The sequence below is a fragment of the Phalacrocorax carbo genome, chromosome 10 (genome assembly GCF_963921805.1).
Source record: "Phalacrocorax carbo chromosome 10, bPhaCar2.1, whole genome shotgun sequence".
NCBI classification, from domain to species: Eukaryota; Metazoa; Chordata; class Aves; order Suliformes; family Phalacrocoracidae; genus Phalacrocorax; species Phalacrocorax carbo.
Window position 1 is genome coordinate 23716830 of NC_087522.1, and position 19710 is coordinate 23736539.

General features: G+C 43.8%; 1 protein-coding gene across 1 annotated transcript in view; it reads left to right on the forward strand.

The window, feature by feature from the left end:
• The window catches only part of LTK (leukocyte receptor tyrosine kinase), a 106097-nt gene that overhangs the window by 78145 nt on the left and 8242 nt on the right, over positions 1-19710 (forward strand). Inside the window, exons 16-29 of the mRNA XM_064462515.1 lie at positions 8-133; positions 996-1178; positions 1727-1825; positions 2325-2477; positions 3233-3343; positions 3988-4174; positions 5037-5127; positions 8766-8830; positions 11355-11484; positions 13759-13856; positions 16579-16671; positions 17277-17378; positions 18845-18979; positions 19306-19396. Of these exons, the coding sequence (XP_064318585.1) occupies positions 8-133; positions 996-1178; positions 1727-1825; positions 2325-2477; positions 3233-3343; positions 3988-4174; positions 5037-5127; positions 8766-8830; positions 11355-11484; positions 13759-13856; positions 16579-16671; positions 17277-17378; positions 18845-18979; positions 19306-19396 (1664 nt within the window). The remainder of the gene's footprint in view (positions 1-7; positions 134-995; positions 1179-1726; positions 1826-2324; positions 2478-3232; positions 3344-3987; positions 4175-5036; positions 5128-8765; positions 8831-11354; positions 11485-13758; positions 13857-16578; positions 16672-17276; positions 17379-18844; positions 18980-19305; positions 19397-19710) is intronic.

Sequence of the window (19710 nt, forward strand, 5' to 3'; positions counted from 1 at the left end):
TTTGCTCATCGCAGCAGGGGAGGAGGAAAAGCCTACCTGAAGGCTCAGGACAGCTCCCTGGATGACATACCCCTGGAGCAATTTGAGAACAGCACTGCAGTACCTGGAGTCAGTGGGAGGACTGGGGCAGCAGGTGAGATGCTAAAACCACACGGACTTAACACACAAGTTGTCTTGCAGGTGTGAAGTGAGGGGCTTCTCTTCAGTCTTTTGGAGTTGTTCTGTGGCAGTAGTTGTCAGAAATATGCTGGTACTCTATAAAGGATGTCTTCTTATATGGTGCGTCACCAGATAAAAAGAGAATGCACAGGACATTCCAGCATGGTCCAGTAGAAGCTGTTCCATGGGAGGGCTCCTATCTTCTTTGAAATGACTCAGTGAAAATGATTTTGGGGGATGGTGCCCAGTCCTCCACACTGTAACAATGGCCTTTGAAGAGAAGACTTTTTCCTGTTACTACCCTGAAACCCTAACAACAAGAATTATATTGTGGGAATTATACTAGAAAAGGAAGTTTATTTATAATCTTTTAACAACTGTGCCTAGAATCCATTCCTAAGAGAGAAAAAAGTCCAGTGGTTCTCCATCTCCTGCTGTAACAGCCTTATAGAGGGGCCACTAGAGGGAGATGAGGAAACCCAGTTTTTTATTCCTCAGCATCTCACGTGGCTGAAAGCCATAACCAGTGATCCCGAAAGGGAGCGGTGGGCCCTTTATTTCCCTAATGCCACCAGAAATTGGTGCTAAGGTGCTGGTTACGCAGCACATACCACAGGTTGCGCATTAGGTTTCCACTTTGTTATTAACCATGGCAACAAAGAGCTTGTCTATAGATTCTCTTATCCTTAAAGGAGTTCACTTAAATGCAGGCACTTAAGGCCCTTAATTAAGAAGGGCCAATCTCTGTCTCTTTACAGTATCTCTCCTACTTTGCTGTGCTTGTGCTTCCCTCACATGTTGTGTTTTTGGTGGTTTTTTTTCCTCTGACTGTGAAGGTGGAGGTGGTGGCTGGCGAGATGAGACTCTGCTTCCTCAGGCTGGGAAGTCCCTTCTGGAAGGTGGAGAAGGGGGTCAAGCTTGTCCCCAGGCACTAGCCAAGCTCCAGTGGGCCACCTCTGGTGGCTTTGGTGGGGGAGGAGGAGCTTGTACTTCTGGTGGAGGAGGTGGAGGCTACAGAGGTAGGTCTGTTGGAGGAATAGTTATGCTGTCTAATTTGGTACCCTTCAGAACACCTGCAGTTAAGGCTAGAGCTCTCAGTGCAGAGGTACAGTACTGTGGAAGGTGATACACAGATACTTCAAGCTGAATGGTATAAAACCTGCCCCACTTTCTACCATCTCTCTTTAATTGGAAAAATCAAGGTTATAGAAGTGTTCTGACGTGATTTAGTATTTGGAAGGTGTGCTGAATTTGTCCCCCTTCATCTGTCCCCAGGTTGCCCAGGGAAAATGTTCCATTTCTTTTTTCTGTTTAAAGCAAATATATTTTTTACCTTGCTGAACTGAGAAAAGTACACTGGAATAAGTCAGTTCACTAGCCTTGGTACTGGCTTGGCTGGGTCAAGTGAGCATTTGTCCATCAAGGATGCTGTTCATATTAAAATATGTCTGGAATATTGCAGAGTGACACCAGGTGATAGGAGCCAGGAATGAGTGCAGCCCTTCCGAGACATCACATTTTTGCAGCGTGCAGCACTGATCAGCTAGCCATACTCTTCTTTCCCCAGGGGGGCATGCCTCTGATAATGATGATATCACAGCTGGTGGGCAGGATGGCATCTCTTTTGTGAACCCAATTGGAGAGATTTTCTTGCATCCCCTGGCAGGTACAATATACTACTGCTTATTCCTCTTAGTTCTTTCCCTCCTCCTTTTTCCTTCTTCCTCTCTGTTTCCTCTTTCCTGCACCCTCTCCTCCTGTCTGTGCTTTTTATGAATTTCATTCAGGCATATTTCACCCTGCAGGCCAGATCTTTAGCTGTGGTCATTTCTTTCAATACATCTGTAGTGCTCTGGAACCTTTTTCCTCTCAACCTCTAAGCCAGAGAGATACCAGTCATCAAGTTCAACTGCACATCCTCAGTCCCAGACATTCCCAGGTCAATTCACTTCAAGCCCTCTCTGGGGCTCGAGGGACCCAATTTCTTATTTTCTGACATGTTTCTGATTTGTTCTCTGGTTTCTGATGTGTGTCCACACTGTGCTGGACTATCTGCTCTGCTGCAGAGAAGAAAAGTTGTAGGTACCTGCTCTATTTTTTTCCTTACTGGACGAGATGGGAAAAGCTAAACTAAACTCGCCTGTTGTGTCTGGTTCCTCATTCAGCCATGGAGAGTCACGGCGAGGTGGAGGTTCAGATCTATCTTAACTGCAGCCACTGCCACTCAGACAACTGTAAGCGGGACCCTGACACCAACCTGCCAGTCTGCCAATGTGAGATGGGGGCTGTGCTCGCCAATGATAACGTCACCTGCACTGGTGAGATGTGGGGGTTTTATCCTCATCGGATATTGTCTGTATTCTTTGTATCATCTCTCCTCCTGGTTTTTTTTTTTGGTGGTCAAATCCCCAAGTTACAGCTGGTGGCTCGAGTGAACACAGAGAAATCTCAGTCAAACATACGACTGGAAATTCCTGATGTCCTTTCCTTACGCACTGAGATGCATCTCTACCAACACCTCCAAAATCCAGGTTAAGATTAGGTAGAAGGTAAAACGTCTGTAAATAGACGCAGCGTAAACTTCCTGAATGGGCACAGCATATCAGATAGTTAAGTAGAAATACCTCTCCAGTATAACATACCCCCTACTGCTGAGTTATTTAAGCCACAAATTACTGCCTTCCACAGCAGTTTCCCACTGTGCCTGTTCAGCTGATGCCTGTATTCACTGTCATTTCCTGGCACAGTCTCTTGCAACTCCAAAGCATCAAGAGTGTAGAGTTCCAACTTGGGAGCAGTGGAGTTACCCATTAATAAAAAAGTGAAGAATGGATAGGCAGTCTGTGATTTATCTTTTAGTTTTCTATCTTCACAATGTTTTTTTAAATGGTAGCTATTTTAAGGTATTTTTTCAATCTCCAGGACTGTAGAGGGATTTGCTGTATTTTTTATAAGATTGTCCAGCCATGATCTCTCTGTTGTTTTCTGAAATAGAAGCAACCATGAGGGGGATGCTTTAGAGCAGTTCTGATTGTTTTCTGATTAATGCACCTCTATTATTTTCTTTCTCCAGTGCCTCAGAGCCCTATCCCAGAGGGACACCTTCCTCTCCCACTCCTCCTAGCTGTGGTGGCTATGACTGTGGTGCTTGGAATGATCCTCACTTGTGGCAGCCTATCTATCAGTAAGAAACACTTACCCCCTATCACCCTTTGACTTGGCTTTTCCAATTAGACAAAAGGAGACCATCCAACCATATGCTACTACTTTTAATACTTAGGGCTAGAGTGGTGTGGTCTCCTAAATGGGTGAGAGGGACAGGGAGAAAGAAGTCATGGGAAACATCACCACCCCGCAGTTAGGCACCAGCGTAATCCCAGAGGGCAAAAACTGCTCTGCTCTGCTACAGAGAAAAGAGCTTGGAAAGCCCTTCTAGCAGGCATTTCTTTAACAGCCATTGCTATATAGGATGAAGTCATAGCCTGTAATTAAATATTTAATGAATTCAGGGAGATGTTATGCTTTTTGGGGCTCGATGCCAGCAAGGTGTCTTGTGGAGCAGCCTGTCCGCAGCCAATGTGCAAAGAAGCAGCAGAAACCGAAGCTGCTCCCAGGTGATTAGGACTCTGCAGGAATAAGCCTGTTTGCATAGCCAGTATTAAATCACTACAGAGCATGGAGAAGAGCGTGATACCGGTGAGCTAAAGATACTTCTTGAGCATTTATATTACGGACTTGGTTTCTTTCTGGTCTGTGTGGCCACCATTGCCTTTTCTCTCCGGGTGTTGGTCTAGTTTGTGCATTTTTATTTGTCCCCCCCACACCTAGTTTATCACCTTAAGAAGCAGCAGATGGAAGGAGCCAGAGCACGACTGCAGAGCCCAGAATATAAACTGAGCAAAATCCGCACATCAGCCATCATGACAGATTACAACCCCAACTACTGCTTCGCGGGGAAGGCCGCCACTCTGAGTGAGCTGAAGGAGATCCCACGGAAGAACATCTCTCTGCTTCGGTAAGGCTTGCGGCAGGGGTTGCTCTCCGGCAGGGGACGAGAAAGGCAGCCTGAAGCAAAGGCAGAGGTAGGGCTCACATGCTTGTTTTACTCACCGTGAAGTATCCAGGACAACAAAATGAGGGCCACCTGTCTGACTAACTGGAAAGCGCCTAGTCCAAGCCAGTCAAAATACAACCGATGTGACACTTACTATGTTCTTGAAGATATTTTGATTCCATAAAGTTCTCAAGCAAAAGTATAAGTTCACAAGTCTCCTGTTCCATGTTCCCACACAAAGCGTAGGGTATTTCACCTCTCTGTTTTTATGTGATGTCCTGGATTACACTTGCCACCTGGCAGTATCTCCCTTCTAAATCTGTAGCAGTATTTCTTTTTCAGCATTGCATGTCGCAAGAAAATTTCCTGTCACAAGGAAATCCCTGCTAGGTTGCTCTTTGCCTCTCTACCATCCAGCTCATATTGATCAAAGTTATGTAAACTGTGGAAGGAAAAACTTGATCATCCTTGTGTGCTGTCTTACACCACCTCCTGAAGACATCAGCTTGCAGCTACCATATTTTGTTGTTCTCCGATTCTTTCATGCTTTGTTATTGCCACACTTGGTGATAGGGCCCTAGGATTGATTAGGCTGCTTTATTTGTTCAGAACCATTAAGGACCCAACCCCCTCTGCATTAGTGACAGTGACAGAAAATACTGAAAAGTTATTTTCAGAGGCTTTGGCATTAAAACAAAACTCTGTTGTTGCTTCCATCTTTTACATCAGGTTCTATTCCTATTTGTGGACTGGTTGAAAAGAGCCCAGCCAGTGCTGGATCCAGGGGCATAAGTAACATCTGGTCTCCCTTTTTTTCTTCCAGGGCACTAGGACATGGTGCATTCGGTGAGGTTTATGAGGGAACAGTGGTAGGCATTGCAGGGGATCCCAACCCTCTTCAAGTGGCTATCAAGGTCAGTACCCACAAATTTCTTCTACAACAATAATTATCCATAAGAGCCATGTTATCTTATTAGTCTTCCAGTTGGAGGGTCACATTCATCACATGCATAAAGACGTATCCATGTGTGTGATGCGTATTTCCACACATTACTGCATCCAGGAATTAGAAACTTTGATTTTTAAGCTGGAAGGCACTATCAACCGATTGAAAGTAAAGCATCTGTCTTATTTGCTGCATGCTTCATGGCTGTAAGTTGAGATCTAACTAGGAGGATAATTTAAAAAGGGCAATCTCTTTTGTAAGCTCCCTTCCCATTGCTCAGGAGAGATAGAATCAGTGCCCTCAGATGGGAAGCTGTCAACTGGAGACTGCATAATACAACTAGTTAAAATAAAATAACAAATTCTCTATCAACATAAATAAATACTGCTCCCTTGAAATCAACACAGAACCATCAGTTCACCGCAGCACAGAATCTGCCACAATGGCTTTTCTACTACAATTTTTATAGATATGAGTAGCCAAGAAAACAAAGAATTGGGGGGGGGGGGGGGGGAATAACACCAAACAGACATTTGGGGGGGCATTGCAGACTACATCTTGTATAAAGAAAAGAAAGCCCTGGCAAATATTAGTATGAAGGATTTATGTGACAGCAAACAGTACACATTTATGGTAATGCTTATATATTATTACTTCTGCATGTCAGTGGTTTGAGTGCTTTCTCCTAAGTTTTTCACATTACGTTACCATATTTAAAAATTTATATTGTTTTTCAGTTACGTTTCCTTTATACTGAGAGCAGTGTTTGTCTACCGTATGTGAAACTTTCAGGTAGTCTTTAGTATTGCAATGCTAAATATGCTGCTGTGAATATATATTACGATATAATACTAATTTCCCTGTCATTAATGGCAAGAGATAACAAGCTGGTTTTCTGTGAAATTACTGCTGTTGCCTCAGGATTTGTCAGTTACTCACCCCTGAAATGCAGGATGCTCATAGCCTGCTTTTGTTCTTTTATAAGCTTTATGACTCAGGGAACCTAACCTACCTCTATGAGTTTGGCCCAAAACATAGATTTCATTAATAAAAAGAAGTTCTGTTGTTATTTTTCCTGTCTTTCAAAACCCTCTTTAAAAGAATAATGAAAGGATCATGCATTATGGCATTTTGTTACGAACTTCCCTGTGCCAATGAACAAACGTGCATGAAAACCCAGAGCATGCACTAGCATGCAGCTGTAATGGCCCAACCCAGTTTCACAGTCCAAACTGGAGGGAGCACCACAGCACAGTGGCACACAGTAGTAGATCGACATGTTGTTCAGTTGTGATAATCCAGTGAAGATGTCACCAGTTTTGCAAGTCTCAGCAACAACAGCTACTTGTCTGCCCACCTGCCCTCTTGTTCACCCAGTTCCCTGTAAAGTGAACACCCTGAACATCATCAAAAGGCTGGAAACTAGTAGAGTGTCCATGGGGCCAAAGCTATGGCCGTGCTCACCTTGCTCCGTGATGGAGCATACCAGTCCTGATCTGACTTTGCAGAAGAAGCAGGTGCAGACTGGGAATAAATTGAAAAATATATTTGCAACATACTCCACATATTGTTTGTGGGTATTCCACCAATTAATAGATTATCTGCACTGTCCTGGGTGAAGCAATCACTTATTTGAGAGTGCAAAATGCAGCCCTGTCTTCTGTATACCATACTGCTGATGACAAGAACTTGTTTCCATGCCAGCCTCACCATGCTGAGCAGTTGGTCATGCTTGGCCAACCTGAGAGCCTTCTACGATGGCGTGACTGGCTGGGTCAATGAAGGGAGCGCAGTGGGTGTTGTCTATCTCGACTTCAGCAAGGCATTCAACTCTGTCTCCCATAACATCCTCATGGACAAGCTAAGGAAGTGTGGGTTGGAGGAGTGGACAGTGTGAGGGATAGAGAACTGGCTCAACAACAGAACTCAGAGGGTCGTGATCAACGGGGCAGAGTCTGGATGGAGGCCCGTAACTAGTGCTGTTCCCCAGGGGTCTGTGCTGGGCCCAGCCCTGTTCAATATATTCATCAATGACCTGGATGATGGGATAGAGCGTAACCTCAGCAAGTTGGCTGGTGATACCAAGCTGGGAGGAGCGGCTGATATGCTGGAAGGCTGTGCTGCCATCCAGTGAGACCTGGGCAGGCTGGAGAGCTGGGCCCAGGGGAACCTCATGGGATTCAACAAGAGCAAGTGCAAGGTCCTGCCCCTGGGGAGGAACAACCCCAGGCACCAGTACAGGCTGGGGGCTGAACTACTGGAAAGCAGCTCTGCTGAGAAGGACCTGGGGGTGCTGGTGGGCAGCAAGCTGACCATGAGCCACCAATGTGCCCTTGTGGCCAAGGCAGCCAACGGTATCCTGGGGTGCATTAACAGGAGTGTGGCCAGCAGGGCGAGGGAGGTTATCCTCCCCCTCTGCTCTGCCCCAGTGAGGCCACACCTGGAGTGCTGTGTGCAGTTTTGGGCCCCCCAGTTTAAGAAGGGTGTGGAACTCCTTGAGCAAGCCCAGCACAGAGCTACCAAGATGATTGAGGGACTGGAGCATCTCCCTTATGAGGGAAGGCTGAGAGACTTGGGTTTGTTTAGCCTGGAGAAGAGAAGGCTGAGGGGGGAATCTCATCAATACCTATAAATATCTAAAGGGTGGGTGTCAGGACGATGGGACTAGGCTCTTTTCAGTAGTGCCCAATGACAGGACAAGGGGCAATGGGTTCAAACTGAAACACAGGAAGTTCCAGCTAAACATGAGAAAAAGCTTCTTTACTGTGCGGGTGCCAGAGCAGGGGCACAGGCTGCCCAGGGAGGCTGTGGAGTCTCCTCTGGAGACATTCAAAACCCACCTGGGTGTGTTCCTGTGCCCCCTGCTCTGGGTGTCCCTGCTCATGCAGGGGGGTTGGACAAGAGGATCTCCAGAGGTCCCTTCCAACCCCTGCCATTCTGTGATTGTGATTCTGTAAGCATCCCACCTCTCTGTGTGCAGTTTGGCAGTGGGCCCTACGTACAGCTGTGGCCGCACCATCCCGTAATGTTAAAACACTGGGCACAGTGACAGATGCTGCTTCTACTGCTGCCTGCATGCTTGATTCATGTTTATCAGTGGCAGATGCTGTCCAAATCTGCTGGCAGGAGAGAAAGCTATAAGGCCACATGACACAAGTATTTAAATTGTGTCTGGTTGTGTCATACGACATAGAAGCATGTGCTGCAATGTGGACGTACAGGAAAGGGAGAAAACATTAATGCCTGTTGTTTTAAAGTGTTTACTAGATCTGTATTCCCCAGCTAATGCCTTTCTTGATGTGTACCTGATGCTATTTTGCTCCAGAACACTGCATATGGTTAAATGCATACAAAAAAAATCTCCAAGTAGGTCACCAGTTTCATGTTCTAACTTTAACTACCCCATACAGTCCAATACAGTCCTACCCCATACAGTCCAATATACTGGGCACTGACAAAATGAGGCCTTCCTCATACGTTCCTGAAGCCATTCACAAGTTACCTGCCTGTTCTTTTCTTGCCTTTTTTTTCTTCTTCCTTTGGTGCTCACCCAAATGTTCTCAATTCCTTGGTGGGGTGGTCCTCACTGTCTTTACCTCTCAACAGACCCTGCCAGAAGTCTGCTCAGAGCAGGATGAGATGGATTTCCTGATGGAAGCATTGATTATCAGGTACAGCTTAAGGTTCTTCTACTGATGGTGGGCAGGGGGAAAAGGCCTAATGCAGGTAATAAGAATTATTAATCCACTTGCTTCCGAACGTGGGATCAGGAAAGAAATTTGGCCTTACTTTTCACCAGGTGGCATTTTAGTAGCACACGAGCTACTGGTTTCAGCTGCTTGTTCATCTCAAAGTAACTGAGGTTGGTTGTGGTTTAATGCCAGTCATCAGCTCAGCCCCACGCAGCAGTGGGATGGGCAAGATTAAGAAAACTCATGGGCTGAGATAAAGACAACAGAATTGGTAAAGGAAAAGCTGGGCACCGAAGCAAAGCAACATAAAGAACTCGTTCGCCCCTTCCCACGGGCAGGCAGGTGTTCGGTCATCTCCGGGAAAGCGTAACGGTTACTTGGGACAACAGATGCCGAACTCCAAACATCCCCCCTTCTTTCCCCAGCGCTATATGCTGAGCATGGCGTCTGTGGTGTGAGATACCCCGTGGGTCAGTTGGGGTCAGCTGTCCCGGCTGTGCCCCCTCCCAGCTTCTTGTGCACCCCAGCCCACCCGCGGGTGGGGTGGGGTGAGAAGACTTAGTGCTGCGTAAGCACTGCTCAGCAAGAACTAAAACATCAATGTGTTATCAACACTGTTTTGATCACAAATCCAAAAGATAGCACCATATGAGCTACGGTGAAGAAAATTAACTCTATTCCACCCAAAACCAGTACAACATCTCAATAAAACTTCTGCTGGTTGGCTCTGCTGGTTGTCTTCAGAGTAGTAAAAAGGCATATTTTTGTACAAATATGTTCTGCGTTTGAAATGTTTTCCTTTTCAAAGAATCCCATTGCCTTTTTACTAAGTGTAAATCATGTCCTGAAGCCCTTGCTAAAAAAACGTTCAATGATGAAATGGAAAGCAATAGGAAAGCTAAAGATTAGAGCCACCTGTGCTGTGACTCAGAAGTTCAGCCTCTGCAAGACCTCAACCAAGGTGTAAAACTGGCTTTGTGCCAGGGAGGTAAGTTTTTAGGCTTGGATGCTAGTGCTTGAACTATATTATCTCTTGCAAATAAAAGAGTTCTTATATGAGCAGGTTTGGCAGAAACCTGAAGAAGGAGAGAGTGTGAAAAGCTTTTCCCATTGTGTCTTTCAGGCAGTAGCTAAGTGTACGTGCAGCCTTTTTGCTTTTCCTATCTGTAGAGCTGTTTGCCATAAGTAAGTGCTTTCTGCAGTGAAGGTCCTGGGATTTTACCCGTTCTTTGCACAAAAATAGCTGAGCGAGACACTCTGAAACCTCGGCAGTGATAACATATGGCTCTGCGTGTATAGCTTGCACAGGTGGAACACGGCCCTTCTTCCAGTGTGGTCAATTCTCTTACATGTGTTCTGGCTTTTGATGCCTTTGCAAGCTTGACAGAACCTTTATAAGGTCTCATCGGCACAACCTTCCGATGGTGAACTATAAGATCTATAAAACCTGCCTGGAAAAGATAACGGCCAGCCATTCCTACCACCACCTGTACTTTAAGTATTCCAGTCTTAGAACTAACTTCAGTAACCCAAATCCATAAGCTTAAAACAATAATACAGTCAAGGGTGACTTTAAAATGATAGTCTAGTTAGGGTTGATTGTAAGTGATCAGAATTTATGCATTTTTAGTTTGTGCAACATTAAGTTCCTCTTCTCATTGTCTGGCCCAGCTCATACCTAGAAACTGTTTTTCTGCTATTAAAGCATGAATCTCATGACATAGTGCCACTTGCTGAAGTCTGCAAGAACTTTGGCAGCTGAACAGGAGGTAACACTGATGTATGGGGTTTTTTTTCCAACCGATTACAGAGTGCTTTGATTCACTTAGTAGCACATGACCTTTTCTCTACCTCAATTTCCTTAACATTTTTAGTTCTTGTATCATCCAGGTAATCACTATCCAAGGGAAGATGCTGTTTTCTAATGACTGAGTCTTACTGAGCTTCTTGAAAGTATCAGCTTTCTTTTGTAAGAGGCAGAAAGCCATCACACAAGCAGCTGCTGCAGCAGATAGTAGCTGAGCCCCTCTTCAGCAGACTAGATATCAATCTGAGTCTACCAAACTAGACAGCAGTATATTTAAAATAACAAATGCTGAATTAAAATCCCCGCCAGTCAGGATTTTGTTTCACAAATGCCAATAATACGTGCATATTTGAAGCACTTAGCTTTCTTTTCCTTCTCATGTCACCCCCATCTTTCAGTCAGCGTGTCCATAATTCTCTCTTCATGGACAGAAGGCTCTGCTTTATTTTCAGCTTTTCATACCTTCTGGTGAAAGCTTTTCATGGGCAAAGCGAGGCATAACGCTGATCTTGGGGCTGTCATAATCAGAGAGGCATTTTAATCTGGCTGAAGTGGGAATTTGTTTGGTAACTTGCACTGCATCAGGATTTGCTTCAATCCGGGTTGTCACAGCTCAAGGCACAGTGAGCGTGATGGATGTTGGCCAGGTACTAACGCTGTCTTTCTCTTCCATGTCGCTGTGATCTTGGCTTTCAGTAAATTCAATCACCAAAATATCGTGCAGTGCATCGGTGTCAGCCTCCAGACGCTGCCTCGCTTCATTCTGCTTGAGCTCATGGCTGGAGGAGATATGAAGAGCTTTCTTCGGCAGAATCGACCCAGGGTGGTGAGATAACTTCCATGCTAGGCTTGTGGTTGATTTTAGTATTGCTGTTTTTATTATTATTATGAATTAGATAAAAGCACTGAAGCCAAGCAGGGCTGTGTATGTGTCCCAGCTCCTACAAACTTCTGGATACATACGTCTGCTTGCTTGAGGTAAGCAGATGTCCGTGAGAGAAAACGAAAGCAGTGCCAGAATTCCAGTTTATTAGTAACTGAGGAGGAAAAAGAGCAAAATTCTGCCCTGCCGTTCCAGAGTTTTCTGCCAACTGGACTACAAATTAAGGGGCTTCCTTTTCTCAATGTCTGCCTTGTTTTCTGTGCGCTGCGATGGTGTGTGAGAAGCTGAAGTTATAACACCGACGTGCAGTAATGGGAATTTGTAGTATGAGGTCCTCAGCAGGTGCGCATCCGCACTACATGGAGATGCACAAATTTATGCTAGTTGACTAGCTGAGGCTGCGTGTAGCACTGTGACAGGGGTTTAAAGCAACGCGAACGAAATTATAAAATCAAATATTTTTGGTTAAGAAAACCCACCTTTATAAAAAGCTGTCATGATGGTTTTTGCAAATTATCTCTGATTTCTAATACTATATTGATGCCAACCAAGTGCAGTGAATATTTGGAGTTAATTAGTTTCAGTGTTTGTATAATGAGTAGCTGATTCCAGATATGTTTCTTGCTTCTTAATAGCGTGATCCTGAGCACAGCTGTTAAATAATTGCACAGCTTCTCCTCCAGACACACATACACCCCAAATAGTTATGACAATATACTTCATGTGTGTATACTCCTATGCTGCTGTTAACATGTTGTTAAAAGATCGAGCTTAATCTGTTCCTCATATAGGAGTAAATATACTAATTAAATGCACTTACAGCGGTATAAGAGGACCAAGATGGAGGAGATTGAATATCTTTATTTTTGGCATTTGTAGTGAAAGCGGTACAATTTCTGTGAGTAGGTAAAGCCTATGGGCAGCAGACAATAATAAATACTCTTATTTGAATATTATGTATAGTTGTAATATAAAGACCATTTACTTTAAAAATATCATGTGAAAACAAACCCACTGCTATGTTAGCTGGTATGCTAGCAGAGAGCAAATACAATAATACTAAAAAAAAAATAATCCCTGTACACCTTTTCTGAAAACAGAACTAGCCCCATCGTTAATGTATTTCACAAATAGTTTCCCTGACTGCAGAGAAAATGCACGTCCATCACAGTCCTCTGCCAGAGGCATCCCGTAGCAGAGAAGGTCTGGAAGCCCATGGTTCTATTTCTCATCCTTGCTCATCATTTCCTCTCCAGAAATGCCTACCTTATAACTATAGTAATTCTCCCTGGCAGATGTCCAAGAGCTTTGTGCAATAATTTGCCTGGCCAATAAAAATAGTGCTCAATGGCTGTTGTGTATGTTATGTGGTTTGAGCATGAGAAATTACAGTGATAACAGCATCCAGAAACCGAAGCAGCCTTAAAAAGAACAATTTATTTGATAGCTCTTGGGCTTTTGAGTGTAGTGATTTCTCTCCACCCTTCCCAAGAGCAATACTGAAGTTCCTGGAGAAACACCAAGGCAATTTTCCTATGGGGAAATAAATGATGGGGTGTAAATAAGCAGAGCTCCTGGAGAAAGGCTTTGTTATCGTTCTTAGTTAGGGAAGTGCAAGATGGTAAAGGACTACTACCAGTCCCAGAGTCCTGTAGTAAAGCATCCCTTTTTTTGCATACTGCTCCTGAGAATAATATCTGTCCCTCCACAAGAATGGGTAAGTTGATGAATGCTCACTGCTGGTGCAGAGATGTGCTCTCCTGCATCTTTGCTCTCTCTCTGACTCATGAGCTAATTTGTGTTGCTAATTTATTAACCCACTCTTTAAAAGTGGGTGGGTTTTTTTCTCTCCCATCCCACCTTTTAAACCTGCTTGTCTTCTGATTTCACAAAATCCAACACCAGCAGGGAAGAGTTCTCTCCCACCACCTTTGTTAGGCTCTTCAGGCCAGGCCATAAATCTCTCACCAGCTTGCACTCATGCACTGAGCTCAGGACAAGTTAAATCTTCTGAAAGTTTTTTGGCTTAAATAAGAGTTTATTCATTTCCCAACTCTACTTTGATCTGCTTATGTTCCTCTTTGCTTCTGACTTATTTAACCCTTCCGCCACCCTGTACGTATGTCTCTCCCTTTCCCTTCTTTTCCCCTCCGATTATCCCCTGCCTGAACTACTCCATTATTCTACCCTTACCGTTTTCTGCGTGTCCTTTTCCAGAATCAACCATCCACGCTAACAATGCAGGACCTGCTGAACATCGCTAGGGATATTGCCTGCGGCTGTAAATATCTGGAAGAGAATCATTTCATCCACAGGTGAGGAGAAACAGTCCCTTCTGACTTATCTCGAGGTGTGTGAAGTCACATAGTTTCTTTTTGTAGTGGATTAGGCAGAACTAATCTCCAGGGGGGGAGACAGAGACTTCCTCTAGCAATACAGGCCTGTGCTTAGATGTCCAGGCTGGTCTCACTGGTATTTGGTAGGAGTTAGGCTCTGCACTGCCCTTTGCGCTGCTGGGGAGGAAGGAATCTTCTGTTCGCAGTGAACATTTTCAAGTGTTGATTTTCAGATGCCTACAATCTAGACACATTTGAGATTAGCCCTGTAGTCCACTAGATGGTAGTGTCACTCTGTGTTAGCTTGTAAGACAATAAAGTATCATTTCTCTCTTCTCTGCTCTCCCTATCTTGACTTAATGTTTTCCCTATCCCATCAGCACAGGACAGCCCATCATATATGAACCATTGACTACAGAAGGGTAGAACAGGCATAATAGGAGGTAAAAACACAACTCTAAGGCTTCCTTCCCAGCTCAGCAGCTGACCTGCCGTGTGGTCTTGAGGAGCCCATATTTGTTGGTTCACACCTCTTTTTGCTCTTTTGTAGAGCAAAAAAATGTTGATATGGCAAGCTTAAAATAAGAATAAAATATTATAGAACAGGTAGAGGTTATTATAGGTAGCCTTTTAAAATTCCCAGTTGGATATTGGACTCCTTGTGTGAATTTTGGGCTTGTCCTGTGCAGGGCAGGAGTTGGACTCAATGATCCTTGTGGGTCCCTTCCAAGTCAGGACATTCTATGATTGTACGATTTGCTTCTGATTAAGGGTTGTTTCACCTCATAATGTTCCCAGGCACAGTGTGCAACTGAATTCCTCCCTGAGTATGAACTCCGTGCTGAGTTCAGTCCTTGTGTGTAAAGGAAAGGAGAGGCCTGCACACGAGAGGGTCACGCAGGCGCTAACTAGCCTGACGTGCAGGCTGGAGCTATGCAAGCAGACAACCCGTGCGCAGAGCAAAGGGGCAGAGCTAGGCAAGAGTGAGCAGAGACACGAGAAACCGAGGGAAACAAGTGGCAAGCAGCTATCGGAGCAAAAAGCCATGAGATTGCGATATGGGATATGTTAGGCTTTATGATTAGAGCATCTGAGACAGTTTTCGGTCTCCTTTATATTGGAACAATAAAGAAGTTCATTTGAAAAAAGGATTAGAGTTTTCTGATATTAAAGAAGAGCAGTAAGAGCGTGCAACAGGTTTTGGCTCCTGGACCTCTTAATAAGTACATGAAGGGATCAGTATTCTAATTGGAACCTACAGAGTTAAATCACTACAGCATTATTTTTAAAAATCCTTACTGTAATAGTAATATTCTTTATCAACCTCCACCCACCCCGATCTGTTGAATTTATGATAAGGTCCAATTCTTGCTTGTGCTGCATGAAGCGCAACAGACACTCAATGGAAATTTTCTCCAGAAGTGTTTTATAAAACCAGTTTTAATTTCTGCTGTCAGGTAGAAAACCAGGTTCCCCGGTTTTCTTATCATATGTCACTGAGCCCAGCAGTCATCGTACAAAGCTTCTAACATTTACGTCAGCAAAGGGACAGGCCAGCTGTTATTGCTCAAGACCAATCTAAATTTCAGGAGGGAGATGGAAGAACTAGTGCTTGACTCTTTTAATAGTAGCACATCACTTAAAAAACAAAACTCTCTGGGTCAATCTATACTGTTAGATCTCTGTTATAAGCAACCTGGGAATGGATTCATTTTGTTTTAGCCACCAATTCAAGAAATCAGTATAGAAGGGGTTTCGTTTAGGTTCTGTGTTAGTATTTGTTGGTGATGTCACTATTACTTAGAGTGGGTCGGGAAGGGAAGGTTACCATTACAGATAACAGTATGCTAGGGGGAAAAGGTAGTGTAGTGGGGTTAGGGAGATGTCATTAACGGCAGGTTTGTCATCTAGCAATCACAGCTGATGATGGGGGAGAAAGCTGAGCTTGACTTCCAAATCCTGAGGGATTTTTCAAGGCTGGCAGTGGAAATAAACATATGAGTTGGTCAAGGAGCCCATTTTTCTTGGCAGTGAACAGGACCCCCGCTGTGCTGTGATTTTTAATGAGCTCCTTTTCAGAATGCATTTTTAAAACGAACACAAATCCTTCAGTCTCGGCCATGCAGTCATCACTGCCGTTTGTCACAAGCTAAACCTGCACTCAGCAAATGGCTGTGCCCATATGTAGCTTTGCTTGGTTCCATGGGAGATATCCAGAAGCAGCAAAGCAATAGTTTACCAAATCTGGTCCTCCATTGACTTTTCAAGCACTTTACTAAGACTACCCAATAGCATCATGTCTGTAACTAATGGAGACACTGCTGAGATGCCAGTCTCTAAAAAAGAAAAAAAAAATTGAGCAAGAAAGAAATCTGTCATAATGTGGTTGAAGCAAAAGAGGTTGGATCTCTCCATAGTCTCATACTGACCCTGTTTTCTGCCTTAGGAAAGGAGGTGGGAGTGGGGAATGCTTGGAAAACACTGAGCAGAAAATGTAATGTAAATGCAGTTTAAGAATTGTGGTTAATAAAAATGATAATGTAGCTGGCATTATTTCTTATTTTTTAATAAAGCTTTTATCCTCATTTGTGTAAAGATGACTTAACTAAGACTTGCAGGACTGAGACTAATATTCTTTCCTTGTTCCTTTAGCTACTTAAGAGTTTAGAATTAGAATTAATAATTTATTTTTCTTTTAAAGAGATATAGCTGCAAGGAATTGCCTTTTGACCTGCACCGGAGCAGGACGAATAGCCAAGATTGGTGACTTTGGGATGGCCAGGGATATATACAGGTAAGCGAAAGGCCATTTCAGTCCTGTGAATAACTCGGTAATCTGTGTCACTTTGACCGGTTTGAACTGTTTCATAGAACCTGAAGCAGTGGAACCATTCATTATGTGTCTGAATTTGATTACCAGTTAACTAACTGGAGTTAACAGACTGTAAATTAACACATCTATGCCTACTAGGACCCAGGGAACACTGCAAACACATATGGACACTAAACCAAACATAGGCAAGTTTATTAGCTAGTTGATCATAAAATATCTTAAAATAAAAAAAAACAACCAACCAAACAAAAAAAACCCAACCCCCCCCCCATAATTCTCAGTTTATGATGTCCAGAAAACTTGCTGCATCAGCACCCTGTGCAAAGCATTGGCAAATTTTGTGTCTTCAGCTGTACACCTACAACACCCTTAGCTTCCATCCCAGTTACAGAGAGTATAAAATACTGCTTCATTGCACTATTTGTGTTGATGACTCTCCCTTTTTCTCACTTGGCCCCCATTGCCGCATGCAATCCCCAGCTGCTGTTGCTGTGGTGATAAGATCTTTTCTATATCTGAGCCCTTTCAGGCTGTGTGACATTCTCCATGCATTTCATCTTTCCCAGAGCAAGTTACTACCGCAAGGGAGGAAGAGCCATGCTTCCTGTCAAGTGGATGCCACCAGAAGCTTTTCTAGAGGGCATTTTCACCTCCAAGACTGATACCTGGTAACAAATGTCTTTTAATGACTTCTGCTACTCAGTGAGAAGGGTCAAGAAATGTACTGCTCAAGAAAAAAAATGTATGCTCAGCAGGAATCTTAAAAATGTCAAAACTTCCCAGAACAATATTAGAAGTCTTCCCTCTGCATTCAGTAGAAGCACAGCTAAAAAATTCTGAATACATAAAAAAATCTAATGTAAATGGCGGTAATAAAAATTTTCCATACATAAATGTAGAGCATCATATAAAGGTAATCAAGAAGTGAAAAGAGAAAGCAGTTTAGATTCTCAAGAAGTCTCAGTTAAAAATCCAGACAAACACCATCAGACACTTCCTTCAACCCTCAGTATCTGCCACCCAGTTTCTATCAGTGATGAGGCCTGCTTTTATATCATCTTGTAAATGACTCTCTCTGTACCATCCAGGATGACTCTTTTGTCTAATTTTGTTCTGTTGTATATAAAATAGTGGCAGATTTAATCAGAAGTCCTTGCTGGTTGCTGAGGAAACAATATTCATATATTGATTCCTCACGTAACTTGAACTTTCTTTAAAATAAGCACCCCCTCAACAACAGTCGCACAATCTTGCACAGGTGCTGGGGACTGGAAGCTTTCCAGTTGCGTACAAACACCTCGCTCCCTGTACAGTAGATTCTCCAACATACTGTACTGAGACATTCCCTTAAATGCCACACTGACCCAGTTTCCTGAAGTTGTTAGTTATGCCGGAAGACAAGGGATCGCTTATCAGCGCCTAACTGTGAGCAGCCAGTGCTAAATATTTTGAAGGAAAGCGCTACAGTTCCTGTGACAGGCTATTATAAGTAACATGCATGTACTGGAAATTTCTTCCACCTTTGCTGCAAATAGTGACTTTTAAAATTCTGACCCTGCCGAAGTCCTGGCAGAACCCTCTCAACTACCCTGGGTCTAAGTCATATATTATTTTCAGTGGTACTGCCTAACTGGTCTGGGAAGGTGAAAAAGGAGAGCAACCATATCATAAATGCTGCTGCCTTTCGGTTTCACTGGATGTCTCTCACATAATTTTATTATTGAGCATCCTGGTCACAAACACGGATTCAAACAGCTCGAGTCTTCCCAAGTAAGGTAGGACTCTCCGTGCCAGATCTAACAATTCTTTTCTGTTAGACCATATATAGCAAAGGGTGCTCTGGCATTTCCTGCTCTAGAAATATCAAATGCGGCAGAAAGAACAACTTCAGAGTTATTCAAATATTTTGAGACCTCTGCAAAGCTACCTGGAGCTTGAGCAATAGTTTTGATTATTTATTTTTTTCTTTAATCTTCATATCAAAGTTGACTCATAATCATGCTAATTGCACATTACTGTGGTTGGCCTACAGCTTTGAAAGGTTGTTGCTGTGGTGTTACCTACACAGCTTCATGCCTGGTTTGTGGTGCACAGATGAAACCTAATCGGTATTGTCGGCTTGTTTATGGCACAGGTCCTTTGGTGTGCTGCTTTGGGAGATTTTCTCTCTAGGCTACATGCCTTACCCTTGCAAAACCAATCAGGAAGTGCTGGAATTTGTCACCAGTGGAGGAAGAATGGATCCACCAAAAAACTGCCCAGGGCCAGTGTAAGTATTTCCTTACTCCCACAAGCCAAAGGGCAGTGGCTATCAAACAGGTTAGACCCCTTTAGTCAAGGAATGGTGACTGCCCACAGTGTTAGGTGGGTATCACTGAGTGTCTCTTGAGCTGCTGCCTCCACTACAGGATTTGCTTTAAGCAGTGGTCCCATAATGGCTCAGGAGCCAAGGACGCAGAAATGACATGTCCACTTCTTCTCTCCTCCTTTGGGCCCTGTGCAGTTCCTCTGGGCCCTTGGTCACTTCACACTGAAACACATTTTACATAATTATCTTTCTTGATCAGTTTTTTTTGTTTGTTTACTTATTTTAAGGTACCGGATCATGACACAGTGCTGGCAGCACAGCCCAGAGTATCGGCCGAACTTCTCCACCATCCTGGAAAGAATCAAATATTGCACACAGGTATTGGTCTTTGGATCCAGGTGGAAGATAATCCATGGAATGCCAACTATCCAAAGGCACTAGCTTTAGTGCCCAAAACAAGTGAGAAGTCCTGACAGACTGATCAAATCACTTTCTCAGTTGTGGTGCAGCTGTTGGCTATTTGGGTTTTCCAGTCTCCATCCTCACTCTTCCCTCTTCAGCTCAACTGAAATGAGATTATACTGTTCCTCTGCAGGTGGATGCTTTCAACTCTCAGCTTGTTCAGCAGCAAAATGTCCTTTGTTTTGTGATGGAAAGGTGTTTAGAATCTCTTTCAAGGTCTGTACTCTGAC